Below are 17,837 nucleotides of genomic sequence, written 5' to 3' on the forward strand. Positions count from 1 at the left end.
TGACCAGAGATTCCTGTAGTTCAGCCTCCTGCTGTTCTTGGGTTAGGGAGAGACGGCACTAACTAAACTCACTGAATCATAACAGCACTTGTCCATCTCAAAGAGGAAAAATTATTTTTTGCTATCCACCCCAGCTGGAATTTAGACCAGACTTACAGGCTTTCTGCTCCTTCCTTCAGTGAAGAAGAGTCTCCAGGGTCCCTCTAGTGCAGGTCAAAGAAGTCCAGAAGTCTAGCTGAGTTCAGCTCCCTAGGGTCTCCCCAGCCAGTCTCCTGGGCCAAGAGCTGGCTTTGCAAGGTAAGGATCCACTGTCAGCTTTGGATTTCGGGGTGGAGGTTGAGATGGAGAATGACTTCAACCTAGCTCAATTTGGGGGCCGCTTTTAGGTGTTTAGTGCCTCCTTCTCTTCCTTATTAACTCCCACTCCTACTACAGGTTGGTGTGCTCAACTGTATGTCTATAGCCTGCCTCCATATCCCAATCTGTAACCAGCAGGTCTGTCGGCGTGGATGGGTGTGGAGCTCCATGGGTGCAAGATGATAATTCCATTCTGCTTTCCTGTGCTTTGGAGTTTGCATGGTACTTTAACGTGTCTTCTTGTGCCTATCCTTAAGAAAGTCTGTGAAGCCTGATGTGCGTGGTTATCAATCCCACTTACAGCTCTTCATGGTGGGGCTTGGAATGGGGCGAGGGGAGGGGGTGACAGGGAGAAGACCTGTGTACCCTCAGTAGATGTTCTGGAGATATTGAGAGCATGTTGTAGGGGCTTCAATTTAGGAGGTTCACTAGGAGCCCGTGGAGGTTTCAGGCATCAAAGGCAAAAAGAAAGAGGGGAGAGTTTGGGGGTGGGGAAACGGATTGTCAAAAACACCCTTTCAGAAGGGCGTTAAAGCCTAGGAGTGGAGGGTAGTCTAGGAGAGTCGGGAGGGCAGGGTGGGAGGAGAGGGGGGGAGTGTGGTCTTGGTGGTGGCTGTGGCTGTGGTGGTGGTGGTGGTGGGGTGGTGGTGGTGGTGGAGAGCCCAGCTGCAAAGATGAACAAAGCGGGCGCTGTGCAGGCTGGGGGAGGTGCTGCTGTGGGAAAGGGTGGGTGGGGGGACCTTGGGCTCCAGCCCCACAAGGGCGTCTTCTTTGGCTGGCCAGGCGGACGGGATGGGGGACGGGGGCGGGGACTGGCGGGAGCGGGGCGGGACAGGCTCGCTCTCCTCCTACTCAGCGGGCTCCCGGGGAAAGGCAACAGTGTCCTCCTAAGCCTGAGGCCACCGCGACCGAGCCGAGCCGGGCTAAGGGACCAGTGTCTCCCTGTCCCCCCCCCGCCTCTAGGTAAGAGCGCCCCCTCCCACTATATTTGCGGGTCCCATTCGCTGCGGTGCTAGGACTGGATAAGGGGAAGTCCCTGGGGCCTGGCGAGAGCCCTGAGATCAGCTCTAGGCTAGGGAGCTCGGCAGACACCCGTGTGTGAGTGAAGGCACCCCAGGTGAGTGCGTGGAGGCGAAAGGGGCGTTGTGGGGAGTTTTCCTGTGAGCCGCTTGCTTTTGCCTTCCTCGGCCGCTGCCAACGCCACCGCCAGAGGGGGCCGTGGCGCTCTCCCCTCCTTGGAGAAACGCTGATCCTGGCCCCATCCAGACTCTCTCCCGAGGGCACCCAGGCGGCCGGGCGGACACTCGCGGGGTGTTGGGTGGCGAGCGCGCGCGCGGGTTTTCGTCCTCCAGCGCCCCACACCTCCCCCTGTCCGCCCACAGCAGGACCTTGGGGAGGGGGTATCTCCTGTGACGTCTTCCCCCTGTCCCCTGGACAGCTGCCTTGATGGACCAGGAAGGGATTCGGAGTCCGACTCAGAGTCTTGGGCGTCTAGGAGGGATGCCTGGGGGTGTCCAGGAGATGGGAAGCCCGCCTGGGGCCTCCCAGGCACTCCCCAAGGCCCCCAGTCCTCGGGGGCCGGGGAGGCAGCCTGGGGCGCCTTGCCACGCCGCGCCGTCCGGACTGGAATCTCTAGAGTTCCCCCGAGCGGAGGCTGACCCAAGTCATCCGGGCTCCCTCGGGATAGGAAAGTGCGGGCGGGCGGCTGGGTGGGGGGCGCCGGCGCAGGGTGGCCGAGTCGCCCGCGGGCGCTTCCGCCGAGGCAGGCTGGGGTGGGGACTTGGCCCGGCGACCGCACAGCCCGGCCGGGGACCCACGGCTCCGGGGCGGGGCTGCATTCTGGGCCGTTAGCTCAGCGGTCCTGGAGCCTCTGGAGGCTGACTCATTGGACGGCGGGCTCACCCCACAGCCGCCACACGCAAACGCAGGCGCCCCACCACGCCGAGCTCCCACGCGGCACACACGCACGCCTCCGCGACACTTCGCATACCCTACGTCCCTGCGTCACGCCACCCAGACACACCCGGACCCGCCCACACGCCGAGGCCTGCCCACGCACTCCATGTGCTGCGTCTCACAGGAAACCGCCCCGCCCTCACGCAGCCCCTCACACCCGCAACACCGCTTACACGCACCCCAGCTCACACATGCACCCCAGTCAGCCCAGCTCACACACGCACCCCAGTCACACACACAACCCAGCTCACACACGCACCCCAGTCACACACGAGGCCCCAGCTCACACACGAAGCCCAGCTTACACACACAGCCCCAGTTACACACACAGCCCAGCTCACACACCCAGCCCTAGTCACACAGTCCAGCTCATACAAGCAGCCCGTCACACACACAGCCCAGCTCACACAAACAGCTCGTCACACACACACAGCCCATCTCACATAAGCAGCTCGTCACACACACAGCGCAGCTCACACAAGCAGCCCGTCACACACACAGCCCAGCTTACACACACAGCCCAGCTCACACACACAGCCCAGCTCACACACACAGCCGTCACACACACAGTTCAGCTCAATACACAGCCCAGCTCACACACACAGCCCAGCTCACACACACAGCCGTCACACACACAGTTCAGCTCACACACGCAGCCCAGCTCACACATACACCCCAGCTCACACACAGCCCGTCACACACAGTCCAGCTCACACACACAGCCCATCACACAGCCCCTCACACGCAGCCCAGCTCACACATGCAGCCCCAGTCACACACACACAGCCCAGCTCACACCACAGCCCCAGCTCACACACGCGGCCCCTCACACACATTCAGCCGCCCTTCCCGCAGCTGCCAGGCTGGGAACGGGAGATGTCTGTGGGGCCGCCCTGTTTCCCGGCCGCGCAAACAAGCGGCTCCTTCTCCCTGCCCCGCCAAAGAAAGGCCTCTTGTCAGGGGCGGGCGGGCGGCCACGGCAGGCGCCCAACACTGCGGCCTTGTCCCACGCAGGCGGCCTGGGCAGGAGCAGGCCGAGGGGTGCAAGGGGCCGCTGCCTTGCGGAAACCTCCCTCCCTCGGCCCTGCGGACCGCGGAGAGGCACCTTTCCACCAGTGAACACCCACTCAACAGCCCCGGCTCCATCCGCGCTCTCCCAGCTCCCTCTCTCCTCGGGCCTCCCATCTCTCCTCTCTCCCACTTTAGGGGTCCCGGTCGGCCCCAGCCTCCCTCTCCTTCGCCCCATCTCCCCTCCCGTCAGCCTCCCCTCCGCTGCCCTCAATACCTCCTCGCGCATCCCCAGTCTTCCCGTCGGTTGTCCCTTCCACTTGAGGACCCGCCTGTCCTGCCTCCCCCGACCCCTCCACCTCTGTGTTCTTCAGTCTCCCCGCCGCATCCTCTGCCCTCGGTCTTCCCCTCCCCAACTTGCATTTTTTCACATCCCTTAGTCGGCCTTTCATTTTCCCCTTCACATCCCGGTGGCTCCCCTTCCCCGCCCCGTCCCTCTGCACACCCCCATTCATCTCTGCCAGGTTTTTCTCATCCTTAAGTTCTCTCGTCCCCCTCCCCACTCGGGCGTCCCCCGCTGGGCTCCCCGCCTCAGTTTCCTTCCCTTCCTGACTCCTTCCTCTGCCGGCGGCCCTTTCTCGAAGGCGGATGTGCGCCTAGAGGGCGAAGGCGGCGGCCGAGAGGACCCCAGCTCAGCCTGGCGGGTCTCTGGCCACAGCCATGCACCGCTCGGGCCGGGGCCGAGGCCGAGGCCGACCCCCAGGGACACAGGTGAGGCCGGACAACCCGCGGGGCTCCGGGGAGCGCCCGAGCAGTGGCCCCGCGAAGGGCCGGGTCTGGTGCTCTGGGGCTGGCTTTGGACCTTGTCCTAGGACCCCGTGGGAGCCCGGGAGCTGTGTCAGTGCCCGTTGGTGCCTGAGCCGGTCGGTCCTTCCCCGGCCTCCTGCAGGCGCGGGCCGAGACCCCCGAGAGTTGACTCTGGGTGCTCCCCTCGGCGGTGAGGGCTTCGGACTGGTGTCCCCCGTGGCTGGGGTGTCGGCCCGTTCCCGCGGGGGAGGAAGCCGAGGTGCCGGGCGGCCTCGCGCACAGAGGGCCTTGCCTGTCTCTCGTCAAATCCAGACACCTGGGCCTCCCCCACTCGGCTCCCGGGGCGGCGCTGGGGCGTCTGTGCCCAGCGTGCGCGAGGACACCCAGGGCCGGACGCGCACCGCAGGGGCCTTTTTTTGGCCGCGGGGCTGGGCGGGCCGGCGGGTAATGACAGCCGGGGTGCTGGGGAGCCGCGGGCCGGAGGAAGCGGGGCCGCAGGTGAGGGGCGTCCCTCGCGCAGCGCCACTCCGCCGCCCCGGCCAGGGCGGGGGGAGGGGGGTCAAGATGAGGGCGCCCCCAGGTGGCCGCTCTCGGCTGCGGCGATCGCCCTTTGGGGAAAGCACCGCCTGCGTGCAGGGCAGGTTGGCCTGGTGTTGCTTTCCACTTCTCTTGGATCAGGTTACTGTGCTGGGGCCACAGCCTCGCACCTCCGAATCTCTCCATCTTTTCTTATCTTCTCCTTACACCTCTCTCCTTATCTCTCCCTCTACTTTCGCCTCCTTATTCTCTTTTCTTCTCTCCTCTAATCACTCTGGTTCTCCTTCGGACTTACTCTTTTACAATCTTTATTTCCACTTGAAGTTCTTCAGTGTAAATAAATGAGCACACCACAGCTGCCCCACACGGCGATAGTGACAAATATTCCAATCTGACAGATGAATAAACAAAGGCCCAGACAGGTGAAGTGCCTTGCTCCAGGTCACACAGCTCATAACAATAAATGGGGCCAGGTGCGGTGGCTCACGCCTGTAATCCCAGCACTTTGAAAGGCCGAGGCGGGCGGATCACCTGAGGTCGGGAGTTCGAAACCAGCCTGACCAACATGAAGAAACCCCGTCTCTACTAAAAATACAAAATTAGCTGGGCGTGGTGGCGTGCGCCTGTAATCCCAGCTACTCGGGAGGCTGAGGCAGGAGAATCGCTTGAACCCGGGAGGTGGAGGTTGCAGTGAGCCGAGATAGCGCCACTGCACCCTAGCCTAGGCAACAAGAGTGAAAGTCCGTCTAATAATAATAATAATAAACGACATTTTAATAGTGCTTTGCTTTCATAGAATGCCATTTAATGTAATATCTGAATGTTCAGACAGTCCTTTTTAAAAAACTGACAGCTTTATTGAGGTGTAATTTATATACTATAACATCCACCCAATTTAAGTATGCAATTCAAAGACTTTTAGTATATTTACAGAGCCATGCAATCATCATCACAATTTAATTTGAAAACATTCACCCCCGCCCCACCCCCTGCCCCCAAACTTGTACCCTTTTTACAGTCACTCCTCATTCCACCCCTAGCCCCAGGCAAGCACTGATCCAGACAGTCTTTTTTTTTTTTTTTTGAGACGGAGTCTTGCTCTGTCGCCCGGGCTGGAGTGCAGTGGCCGGATCTCAGCTCACTGCAAGCTCCGCCTCCCGGGTTTATGCCCTTCTCCTGCCTCAGCCTCCGGAGTAGCTGGGACTACAGGCGCCCACCACCTCGCCTGGCTAGTTTTTTTGTATTTTTTTAGTAGAGACAGGGTTTCACCGTGTTAGCCAGGATGGTCTCGATCTCCTGACCTCGTGATCCACCCGTCTCGAACTCCCAAAGTGCTGGGATTACAGGCTTGAGCCACCGAGCCCGGCCTTTTTTTGTTGTTGTTGTTACTCTAGTTTTATAGAAGAATGACTTGACAATCAGGGAAGTTAAATAACTTGTCTAGGATCTTTTTTTTTTTTTTTTTTTTTTTTTTTTTTTTGAGACGGAGTCTCGCTCTGTCGCCCAGGCTGGAGTGCAGTGGCCGGATCTCAGCTCACTGCAAGCTCCGCCTCCCGGGTTTACGCCATTCTCTCGCCTCAGCCTCCCGAGTAGCTGGGACTACAGGCGCCCGCCATCTCGCCCGGCTAATTTTTTGTATTTTTTTAGTAGAGACGGGGTTTCACCGTGTTAGCCAGGATGGTCTCGATCTCCTGACCTCGTGATCCGCCCGTCTCGGCCTCCCAAAGTGCTGGGATTACAGGCTTGAGCCACCGCGCCCGGCTAGGATCTTATAACTAATAAATAAATAAAGTCAGGGTGGAATTTAAGGCTTTATATATCCCAGTCTAAAGTTCTTTCTACCAAAGGATGATATTTCTTCTTCACCATTATTTATTATTTTGTTTTTCTTAACCCCTCTTTTACATAAACTCCCCATTCCTAACCCATTCTCTTGCCCCTCCTCCCTCAGAAAATGCTGAGGGATTTCCCTGAGTCTAAGGAAGCAGTACAGCAATCTTTGTCCTTGGAAATTCTTCTCCATGGCAAGGAATTCTGGGAAGGTGCCAGGCCAGCTTGGGGCTTTGCATAGGTTAATGGCGTTTTCCTCCTCTCTTCCCTGGCAGTCTTGGGGTGGGCCCCAGCCTGGGTTCCGGCCTCTCTTCCGCCAGCTTGGGTGGAAATGGTGACGGAGATGATGCAGTCCAGGTCCGGAAGGGTGGAAGCTGGGAGGGTAAATTTAGTAACGCTATAGCTAAGGTCCTCGGGACCCACTGCCAGGGTCAGACACTCCTTGGAATGCTGGCTGCTGCCCTGCTTCCTTTCCAAGTCCCCTGGTAGATGGCTTGAAGAGAGAGTGGAGGGAAACCCTGCTTCCCTGGGTCTGCTTCCTTACCCCTCCCCTCAGTCACACTCTTAGCTTTCCCCAGTAACATTTCACAGCAAGTGGGAAGTTTCTCAGCTTAGCTAGTTGGCCAAGGGATGGGCATGGGGGCACATATTAGTACACAAATGTCCTCACATCCCAGATACCAAAAACATGAGCCAGGGAGAGAGGGATGGGTGACGGGTGAGAGGCAGTGGGGTGGTGGTGGGGAGGATCCAAGTTCTGGCTCTGGAATCTGTCTTACTCCTGGTTCTAATGGTCTAAGCTTCCTATAGCACCTCGCCAATTAAGAACCCAAGAGTTAAGAGCCCAATATTCCCAGTATTAGTTATCACTAAAGTTTTTTGTTTTTAATTTAAAAAAAATTTTTTTTAACTGATTGTGTTGGGTTGAGGTTGCTTTCTGGGGAAGAAAAGGTGTAGGAGTTGAGACATCTGGAGATAGCAGAAATGGCTGAGTTTTTCTTTTGTGTCTCCTTTAAGAAAACATCCTACTAAAGCCCTGGGAAAAGAGACAAACGGTGAAGAGGAGAATGAAAGATTTCAGGAGGGAGCTCCTGTTTTAGCCCTGCCACCTACCTGGGGGCCCTCTGGCTACCAGTGTCCTTGGAGGGGCCTCCTTGCTGCTTCTCCCACTAAGGTAGATTTTCCCCATCCTGCTTAAGGCTCCACAATGGCCAAGGGTCTTCAGCTGTCAAAATCTGGGTTCTGAGTAGCATAGGGCAAGAAGGCACAGAGGTATAGATTGAGCCCTATAGGACTGTGCTTACAGTGGCAAGAGGCAGGACTGGTATGGTGTAGTATACATGCTGTGGCTGACTGGAGACTTGGCACTGCTCCCAGACAACTCCCACCCAAGCTCTTTAGCTGCCTCTACTTCCCTTCAGCATGAGCATTTGGGGAATGTTAGTGACTGGTGCTACCTCTGCCCTGAGAACTCTGCCACAGAACCTACTTCTTTCCCTCTCCTGCCCTGACCTTCCCACTCACCAGCTTTCTGCTGTGTCCCTAGGAGCTCTGGAGCCTTAGGACCATGGACGCTCTCAACAGGAACCAAATAGGCCCTGGATGCAAGACCCAGACCATGGTGCAGGTGAGTGGGATCAGGGCTGTGAGGCAAGAGAGATATGGTGGGGATGGCATCAGCTCTTCTACCCCCTTGTGGTCCCAGCCCAAGGATGAAAGGAGCAATTCTGTTCCTCTCTGCCCTTCCCCAGGTCCCAAGCCTATTAACAGCTCAGTCTTTATCTGAATCAGGTTAATTGGTTCACCCAGAAACTACCCGCCGAAAGTCAGAAAGCAGTTTACAGATTGACCCTAGGCTGTATCACTCTCCTTGATCCATGCCTCTATCTTCCCTGTACTTGAGATTAGCAGGGGCAAGCAATGGCCAAGTGGATAGCCATGGACAAGTCTGCAGGGAGCTCGACTGGCCTTCCTCTACAGTACCCCTGCTGCTTATCCAATGCCACCCCCACCCCCCACCGCTTTCTCCTTGCTTCTGTTTTAATAGACAAAAGGGACAGTTAAGCCAAGACTTGAGATAAATCCAGTGGGACGAGTTAGTGGCCTAGATTCAGATCTAATTACAATGTAGTGGAATAATGCTCTGTGTAAGATTTTGTGCTAAGCCTTTCAGCACCCTCAGAGCCCTTTGGAGAGGGGCAAGGGCTGGAGAGAGTGCTGGTGTGACTGGTTTAGGGTGGTAAGGTGCTGAGTCTAATGATGCTTGTCCTCCACCCCTACTACCTACAGAAAGGACCCTTGGACCTGATCGAGACAGGCAAAGGGCTGAAAGTGCAAACGGACAAACCCCACTTGGTGAGCCTGGGCAGTGGGCGACTCAGCACAGCCATCACCCTCCTGCCGCTGGAGGAAGGTAAGTGTGAACAGGGCATCTCACTCATCACCCCTCTATCCTTGTAGGCATTCCTGCCCTGGAGGCCCAGCTCCTGCATGTGTTGGGGCCCTTCTACTGTCTGCTGGCAATGCTCGCCTCGCAACCCGACCAGCTTGCTTCCCTTCTCTCTGCCTCCCCAGACTGCCTGCCTTCCTTGGTAGATAATCTGGTTCCATGAGTGGGCTTAAAGATCAGCTTAGAAACAAGGAGGAGAGGCTGGGTGTGGTGGCTCACGCCTGTTATCCCAGCACTTTGGGAGGCTGAGGTGGGCGGATCACGAGGTCAGGAGTTCTAGACCAGTCTGGCCAATATGGTGAAACCCCATCTCCACTAAAAATACAAAAATTAGCTGGGCGTGGTGGCACGGGCCTGTAGTCCCAGCTACTTAGGAGGCTGAGGCAGAAGAATCGCTTGAAGCCAGGAGACGGACGTTGCAGTGAGCCGAGATCGTGCCACTGCACTCCAGCCTGGGCAACAGAGCGAGACTCCATCACAAAAAAAAAAAAAAAGAAGAAGAAGAAGAAGAAAAGAAACCATGAAGAGAGCACTGAGAGAAACAGGAGAACACATTGCTCTTAGCAACCAATGTGGCCAAGAAGAAAAAGGGCCCCACTCCAGGGCATTGGCTTGCACGGGAGGCTATACCGTAGGTAGAGAATGGAGAGATGGGAGTTGGGGGCAAGATCTCCCAAGATAAGGCCCTGGCATGGCCCCCTTCACCTTTCAGCTTCTGCTCTCCCTCTCTCCTCTCCTGGCTGCACTTGTTGCCTGGGTGATACTACATTCTCCACATTCTCCAAATACCAGTCCCAGGGGCTCTGTCAGTGGGAGGGGCTGTTCTTGCTGCAGTTAGGGGAGAGCCTGCACTGAAGAGAGAGGTTGCACTGAACAGAGAGGTTAGCGAGGGAGATGAAGTGTTGCAGGTAGCAGAAGCGGGGGAGAGAAGAAGAAGAGAAAGGGAGATTTAGAAGAAAGGAGGAGTAGGCTGAAGGGGAAAAAGAAAAAAGGACAATAGGGAGAGGCAGTTGGGGTATAAGGGAGGATCCGCAGAAAAGCAGTCTTCCTTCTCAATCTGTGGAGTCTGGGTCTTCCCATCTCTGGGCCTCCCATTCTCAGGCAGAGTTTTCTCTGAGAAGAGCTTCTATCACTTACTGTATAGACCAGGCTCAGGGGCCCAGTAGGGGTGGCCAATGATGGGCAGAGATTCTCCCTGGAGTAGGAGGTGGAATATGTTTCCACTGTGGCCCTCCTTGCCCTGTCACTGCCTCCTCAGCCTGGACAACCCTTCTGATTCAGTTTGCCTCTTGTCTCCAGGGAGGACAGTGATTGGCTCTGCAGCCAGAGACATCTCACTACAGGGCCCAGGCCTGGCTCCAGAGCACTGCTACATCGAGAACCTGCGGGGCACCCTCACCCTCTACCCCTGTGGCAATGACTGCACTGTTGATGGTCTCCCTGTCCGGCAGCCTACCCGGCTCACTCAGGGTAAGGCTGGACACCTCCAGATGGAGGGGGCCTCTGTTTAAAGGCTTGTGTGTGTTAGACACAGGGGAGATTGGCTGTGGTGGTTGCCATGGCAACTGACTGAGTGCCCATACTGGGAATGGAGTACTCAGGTGCATCTGAATGTGCCTAAACAACATACCGAAACCTCTCAGCATCCAGACATGTTTTCAACCTGTTTTTCTTCTCTGGTCACCCCCAACCTGCCTCCACATACTATGGGGAGAGAAGAGGTTCTGATTCCCACCATCAGAGGGCCTGGGGCATGATGGGATTGTTAGTGGTTGTTGGGGAAGAGCAATTGGAGCAGCAGTGAGAGGGTATCAATGGCGTTGTTCCATGATGCCAAGAGGAAGTTGTTTTGAGAAGCTGAAGAGGAGGACAATACTTCCTGATGGGGATGGGGCAAGGGTGAAATCTGAGGACATGCCTGCTCCTGTTACGAGACTGCTGACAGTAGCTTTTGGGTCACGAATATAACCCAAAGCAATAGGCCATTCTGTTGTGTAAGGTGGCTCTAAAAACTAGCCCCCTGACCAGGCATGGTGGCTCACTCCTGTAATCCCAGCAATTTGGGATGCCGAGGCGGGTGGATCACTTGAGGACAGGAGTTCAAGATCAGCCTGGCCAACATGGTGAAACCCTGTCTCTACCCAAAATACAAAAATTAGACACGTGTGGTGGCGCACGCCTATAGTCCTCGCTACTCAGGAAGCTGAGATAGGAGAATCGCTTGAACCTGGGAGGCAGAGGTTGTAGTGAGCTGAGATGGCGCCACTGCACCCCAGCCTGGGCAACAGAGCAAGACTCCGTCTCAAAAAATAAATTAAATAAATAAATAAATAAATAACAACTAGGCCCCTAATTACTATGGCTAGCAGGCAGGTAAGTGGTTGGCCCAGGTGGTACTTCGACAGACCAGGTGTGCTCACCCTGGAAACAGGGTTCTGGGCATCAGTTCACACAGTGAGTTGTCAGATTAGGAGAATGAGAAAAACAGATTTGGGTGGAGGTTAGAGGTGAGGTTAAAGGCTAACAGGAGGACAGGAACTTTGGGCTAAGCCTGGCTCTGAGCAGGTTCTGATGGCCTAGCATTGTTTTCTCGGGGCTCTTACTGCCTAGAAGCCCTTTGGAAGTGGCCATCCTACTCACTCCACTGTCTCCTTCTCTCCTCTTCATCCTCCTTAAGGCCTTTCAATGTCACTTCCTTCACAGCTGATTCAGGAGACCTGACCTTTCCCCCATCTTTTTTTTTTTTTTTTTTTGATACGGAGTCTCGCACTGTTGCCCAGGCTGGAGTGCAGTGGCACGATCTCGGCTCACTACAACCTCCACCTCCTAGGCTCAAGTGATTCTCCTGCCTCAGCCTCCCAAGTAGCTGGGATTAGGCATCTGCCACCACACCCGGCTAATTTTTTTTTTTTTTAACCCCAGTCTTTTCTTCCTGCCCTCGGGTAGGGGGCAGGGCATGCAAAAATTGACTTCAGGGAGGCAGGTCCACCAGTAGCAGCACGCAGGCCATTGCCTTCTCCAGGGCTTCAAGGTCTCTGACTTTGGATGAGAGGAGGAATCCCCCAAAATTGGGGCTTGGCTATGATGGCAGCAGGTTCCTAACAGTCCTGTTCAGTCTCAGAGAGAGCATGTTCTCTAAGATTTGGGAGCATGGAGATGAGACAATAGAGCAGCAAGGAGAGGCAGGACAAAATTTAAAGAAGGCTCAGCGCTTACTACCCCCGCCCCAAACCTATCACATTCATCGGTAGGAACGTTGTTCCCCTGCATGTTGTGAGCAGGGTATGCTTGTGTTGTTCATTCTTTCCGGTGCATCATTTAGCTCCCTGAGAAGAGGGAGAGCCTGGGGCCAAGATGGAATTCTGAGGCATTTCCTGTGGCCCCAGTGACCCCTCCCGACTCTTCTCCAGCCAGAAGCCTACCCAGCCAAGTATGTACCCTCCCACTCTCTTCTGACCCTAAACCCCTTCCCATTTTCTCTCCCCATCCCCCATAGCCTTCTTGTCTGGGCTTGCCTGTCTCCAAAGCTTGGCAGCCTATGGAGGGGTAGGCAGAGGCACAAAGGAATGGGTGTTCTTCTCCCCAGTCCTCCCCCTCCCCTGGGCTCCAGGAGCTGAGGGTTTCCTTGTCTCATCTCTGGAGCAAGGCACCAAGCCCAGCCCTGCCTGGCCCCACTCCGGACATTCTTGGGAGTGTGTTTCCCTGGAAACTGGGTGGTTCGGGGGTGCATGTGCTATCTCTGTGTGTCTGTGTAACTGGAGTGTGTTTATGTAGCTCCGGATGTGTTTGTGACTCTGGGCTTACGAATCTCTGTGTTTGTGTCTTTCTTTGTATTTATGGATCAGTGTGTTCAAGTGGGCGGTAGGGGTGAACTCAGGACTGATGGTACCAAAATGTCTGTGTATGTACTCCTATGTGTATATGAGACCTCACTGGTCATATGCCTATCTGTGGGCATATATACAAGAGGATCATTTTCCCTTCCTTGTTCCCCTAATCTGGCCTTGTAGAGGCGACCCTCCTCTTTGAAAAACAAGGGCTACCCTGGGAATAACAAGGAGCCTACTTTGGCCTTAGATGCATCATTCTGGGCACTGTGCCCAGCCATAGGCAACTTGGAGAGACACACTTCATGACAAGCAGAGATGGCAGTGACAGGCTCTTCCAGCAGGAATATGCTTGGGCCAGGGGAAGGGGGAGGCGGGCAGAAAACAGATGCCAACCTTTAGCACAGAGCTGTGAACATAGGAGCATGAAGTGAGGGAGCCAGGAAGGTCCTGATTCCACCCCCTGTACCCAGGCGTCTTGGCACATCCCACATTGCCCACTTCTCTACAGAGCAAGGGGTGGAGCTCGGAATAGGACCAAGGGAATGAGGAGGAATCTCAATCTGGGTCTAGGCTGCCCCACCCTGGGACCACAGCGCCAGACCACATGAAAGATCTGGGAGGGAACCAAGCAGGGGAGGACCCAGAAAGCCACCAGCTCAGGGCCCAGGCTGTCTAGACAGTAGGTCCCCATCCACTCCTGGCATTTCCTCCGAGCCCTGGTCTCCAGTCTCCTTCATTCCCTAAGCCTCTCATTGGTGGGTAGGGGCTTGCGTGGGGGCCAGCAGAGGAGTGTGGCTGGGGAGCCGGATCTCTGGGTTATCCAGCTGCCTCTCTCTGGGATCCAGGATATTGAACCTCTTTTTTTCCCACCCAGTTATTCCATCTGTAAATTGGGAGTGAAGCCTTCAACCTTTTTCTGTTATGAGACTGATAACAATCTTGACTAATAAAGCTCAAAGGAAGGAGGGCAGAGCGAAGGCTCCCAGCTTCCCACTTCTTTGTGTCTGCCTCCTGCCCTATTTCTCATTGGCGGGCATCCTCTGTGTCTGCCTAGGTCTATCCAGCTGGCCATCACAGTTTCCAGACCGATGAATCACTCTTCCTGAGATTTTTTTTTAAGCCTCCCTTCATTTTGCATTTGACCCTATATGGTTCTTCCTTTTTCCTCAGAAGGGAGTAAGATACGTGTGCACACGTGAGTGTGTGCATGTGTATGCACATAGTTGGCAACATGGGTGAGTGAGCTAGTGGGCTGTTCAGCAAGAATGGAAAACTTGCCTGATTATTCATCTAAGAGGTTGATTTTATTTCAGAGTTTCTCCAGGGACTGAGTGAAAGGAAAGCTATGCCTGGGTGAGTGTGTAACTAAAAGGAGTTGTCTGGGGGATGTGTGCATGAGAATTAAGGTGTGTGAGAGACAGAGAGTGTGTTTAATGAGGGTGTCTGTGTGACTCAGAGCATGTAGAGATGAAGTAGTGTCAGTGTGACTGAGCAAGTGTCGGTGTGTATCTGAGAGACACTGTGTCAGGCTGTGTGAGCTGCCTGCTGAGAGCATACAACACGGTGTCCCGTAAGGCTCTGGTGTGCAGGGGCCAGGTCCCTGGAACAAGAGGAACTGGGGGACCTGGCTGGATGGTAGGTATTAATACCTGCCTGGGCTGGGTGCGGTGGCTCATGCCTGTAATCCCAACACTTCGGGAGGCTGAGGCGGGCGGATCACCTGAGATCGGGAGTTCGAGACCAGCCTGACCAACATGGAGAAACCCCATCTCTACTAAAAATACAAAATTTGCTGGGTGTGGTGGTGCATGCCTGTAGTCCCAGCTATGGGAGGCTGAGGCAGGAGAAATCGCTCGAACCCGGGAGGTGGAGGTTGTAGTGAGCCGAGATCGCGCCATTGCACTCCAGCCTGGGCAACAAGAACAAAACTCCCTCTCAAAAAAAACAGAACAAAACAAAACAAAACACCTCCCTGACTCAGAATCTCAGCCTGACTTTGGGGGCTCCAGATATCTGTTTCCCAAGTAGGATGGGTACCTTATTGGGGTCGGAGGGCTCTTTGCTGGGTCGAGCACAACTGGAGGTTGTGGCTGGGGTGTAGGCTGGCTTCCAGGGGCCCAGGAAGTTGGCTGGCTGGAAAGGGCAGTGCCTTGGTCCAGGGTCATGGGTTGGGCTACGGGGAGTGGGGCGGAAGAGGAGGCGTTTAGGGTGGAGGCAGGAGGTGGGCTGAGTGCTTGCATTGTACAGAGCACTGCTTTGGCCTGAACTCCTAGCCCAGGGTGACCTTGTTACAGTGACAGCCTGAGGGCCAGAGCAGGACCTAGTGACCTAGCTGGACCTGTAGAGCCCCTGCTCTTTTCCTCTCCTTCTCTCCCTCAGATATGGACCCATGGAATGTCAGAGCTGACTTTCTGTAGATAAGGAAGCCGAGGTCAGAGGGTGTGACTGGCCCAAGGTACTATAGCCAGTTAGGGCCGGCCAGCCCGGCTACCACTGACCTCTTACCACAGCGGGCTGGGAATGAGACCCTGTCCTTTGCTTGGCCTCACTCCTGGCTCCTGGCTCTTCACTCTCTGGCCTCTTTACTTACCTCTCACCTTTCCTTCACTCAGTCACCTCCCTTGAACCTTTCCTTCCCGCCCACTTTTCTTCCTGCCCCGGGTCCAGGATCCCAAGCCGGCTGCCTTTCTGCATCCTCCCGCCCCGCCCTCTCCATCCAGCTCTCCACTCGTCTCCTCCATCACTTCCTCTTCCCCTCCTCCTCTCCTTTGTCCCTCCCTCCCTGGCTCCCTTCCCCCGCCGCTGGTGGCCGGCCCGCCCCTCCCCGGGCATTGGCGGCTGCTCGCTGCCTCGCTGCTCGCTCCGAGCCTGGAGCCGGCGGCTCGGGAGGTCGGCCCGCCCCCTCAAAGGCCCCGGGCGGGCCCGGGACCTGGAGGGCCTGAGCTAGCGGGGGCGAGCGGTCCGGAGGTCCGGTTTCGGCGGTGAGTCCTCAGCCCCGGGCCAGCCACAGCTCCCAAGCCGCCAAGCTTGGAGAAGCTCAGGCTGGGAGGGGCGTCTTGAGGAGGGTGGGCGGGAGGAGGGGCATGGGGTCCTCTGACCTTCTTTGGGAGCTTGAGGCGGAGAGACTCGATTGTGTGTGTTCCCTGAACATTTCTAAATGGGGATTTTGGGCTGGGGGGCACTTCTCAGTCGGTAGACCTTATCTTCCCCAGCGCTCCGGCAGCCCCCTCCTTAGGACTCACCTCTCTCAGATAAGGTTAAAGGGTCCTGGTTAGAATGAGGGGAGTCTACCTTATGGCTAAGGAGGGTCTCTGATAGGAAGGACCAAGGCCCTTCCTCCCATATTCCCTTCACTCGGTCTCCCTTTGGCCAATCCACTCTATTTGTGTGACCAGGAGGGCAGTGACAGTAGCTCTGAGAGTGTGTGAGCATGTACGCCCATGAGTCTGTTGTGTTACTATGAGTGTGTATGAGTGTGAGCCTGTTTGTGTTGGTGTTTCTCCTCTGCATCTCTCACAGATAGGATTCACCCTCTCCTTCGCCTAGTTTTTCCCCTCCAGAGGTGCAGCTCCTCCACCCACCTGCACACAGCTGGACCCTGATCCCCTCTGGGCATGGGGGACACTGACCATGACTTTGGCAGGATGGGCAGGGGTTCCTGGGCTCCCTGAAAGGGCTGGCCTTTGGGGGTGTGGGGTGGGAGTGGGCGGAGAGGAGGCTTCTTCCCAGAAACAGGCCGGCCAGACCCCTAGGGGCTGTAGGGGCCAGCACTAGGGCAATGCCTGAAGCTTCTGCATGCAAATAGAAAGTTAATTTGGGCAGGAGCTGGGTTGCTCTCAGTCCTGCTGCCCTCCTGCCTGCTCTATTAATACGGATCCAGCTCTGGTGCCTGGCATCACTATTTATAGCCCAGAGGCAGCACGCCCACACCCCCTTATGTGGGGGAGGGTGAAGGGCTGAGGAGGGGGCAGAAAACACACAGCTATAGAGGCCCGAGCGAAGGATCCCTAGATGCCTACATCCTACTTGGGTGGGCCTGGCACTGCTGCACTGTTATCCACTCAGACTCCCCACCTCCTTCCCAGCCTGGACTGTGTGGTCAGGCTCCTGATCCCCACCACCCGCGACCCTGGGTTGAGTGGGTCTGTCTAGACCCTGTGAACTCATCACTAATAAGCTTGTTAAATGGCTAAAAGGAGGGGGAGGGGCTTGACAGGGCTCTTTCTGAAACAGCTGTGGTTGTAATTATGTGGACAGTGTGGTTGGCTATCATTTATTCCAGTTATGAATACTGTGGGATCCTCTTCCCTGACTGGTGACTTGGCAGGGAAGGCTCCCTCTCTCTCCTTTAGAATTGTTGGTGTCTGGGTACCTGGGAGGGCCTTTGTGTATGCCAGGATAGTGAGTGGCTTTATCCACTATGGTTATCTGCCATGGGCTTCTCAGCCTACTAAACCCCCAACCCAAGCAATGCCCAGGATCCCAGGAACAGGCTCCTGAGCTTCTTAGTTAGGGACCTGCCAAGGTACCCCCGTGGCCTGGGATGCCCCTTGCCCTTGTGGCCTGCCTGAGCTGAACTGTCTCAGCGTCCAGGAATGTAGACTCCTCTGCCAGTCTTAGACTGACGTGAAGCTTGGGGTGCCAAGTGGCACCAGATTGGGTAGACAGGAGGCTGAGACCAGGGGCCAGGGGTGTGGACAAATTGGAAGGATTGGTGGTAGAGAGCAACAGGGCTCTGGCTTCTCCCAATATAGTATCTTCTGCGGGAGCCCTCCAGCACCTGGTGTGGCTGGGAGGTGGAGTTCTGCCAGCTACACCTAGACGCCTGTGGGCACACCTGCCACTGTGCACACTCCTGGTGCCCCTGGCTACATTTTCCAGCTCCCACATGCCCTCCCCCTCCAGGTACTCACACTTGCTGGGCAGGACTGGGCTTGTGTCTACTGCCCGGGAATGTGCTTGGCTGAGGCCGGGCCCAGTGGCCTAGTCTTGGCCTGATGCCAGGGAAGACCAGGGAGCATGCAGAGGGTGCTTAGTCAGAAAGAAAGGTGGTGATCGCTCCC

General features: G+C 56.1%; 1 protein-coding gene across 35 annotated transcripts in view; it reads left to right on the forward strand.

The window, feature by feature from the left end:
* Window positions 1-38: 38 nt before the first annotated feature.
* The window catches only part of PHLDB1 (pleckstrin homology like domain family B member 1), a 53,537-nt gene continuing 35,738 nt past the window's right edge, over window positions 39-17,837 (forward strand). For 5 of the 35 annotated variants that reach the window (XM_033207362.1, XM_033207375.1, XM_033207376.1 and 2 more), the window contains exons 1-4: window positions 3,101-4,092; window positions 8,042-8,122; window positions 8,785-8,908; window positions 10,244-10,414. In XM_033207362.1, the coding sequence (XP_033063253.1) occupies window positions 4,042-4,092; window positions 8,042-8,122; window positions 8,785-8,908; window positions 10,244-10,414 (427 nt within the window). In that variant the 5' untranslated portion in view covers window positions 3,101-4,041. Of the gene's footprint in view, window positions 298-1,208; window positions 1,321-1,361; window positions 1,475-3,100; window positions 4,093-7,512; window positions 7,670-8,041; window positions 8,123-8,784; window positions 8,909-10,243; window positions 10,415-12,300; window positions 12,375-15,595; window positions 15,756-17,837 lie in introns of those variants that run through there. The other 30 variants (XM_033207364.1, XM_033207366.1, XM_033207374.1 and 27 more) reach the window with 14 other exon arrangements.

The sequence above is a fragment of the Trachypithecus francoisi genome, unplaced genomic scaffold, assembly GCF_009764315.1.
Source record: "Trachypithecus francoisi isolate TF-2019V2 unplaced genomic scaffold, Tfra_2.0 Lachesis_group8, whole genome shotgun sequence".
NCBI classification, from domain to species: domain Eukaryota; kingdom Metazoa; phylum Chordata; class Mammalia; order Primates; family Cercopithecidae; genus Trachypithecus; species Trachypithecus francoisi.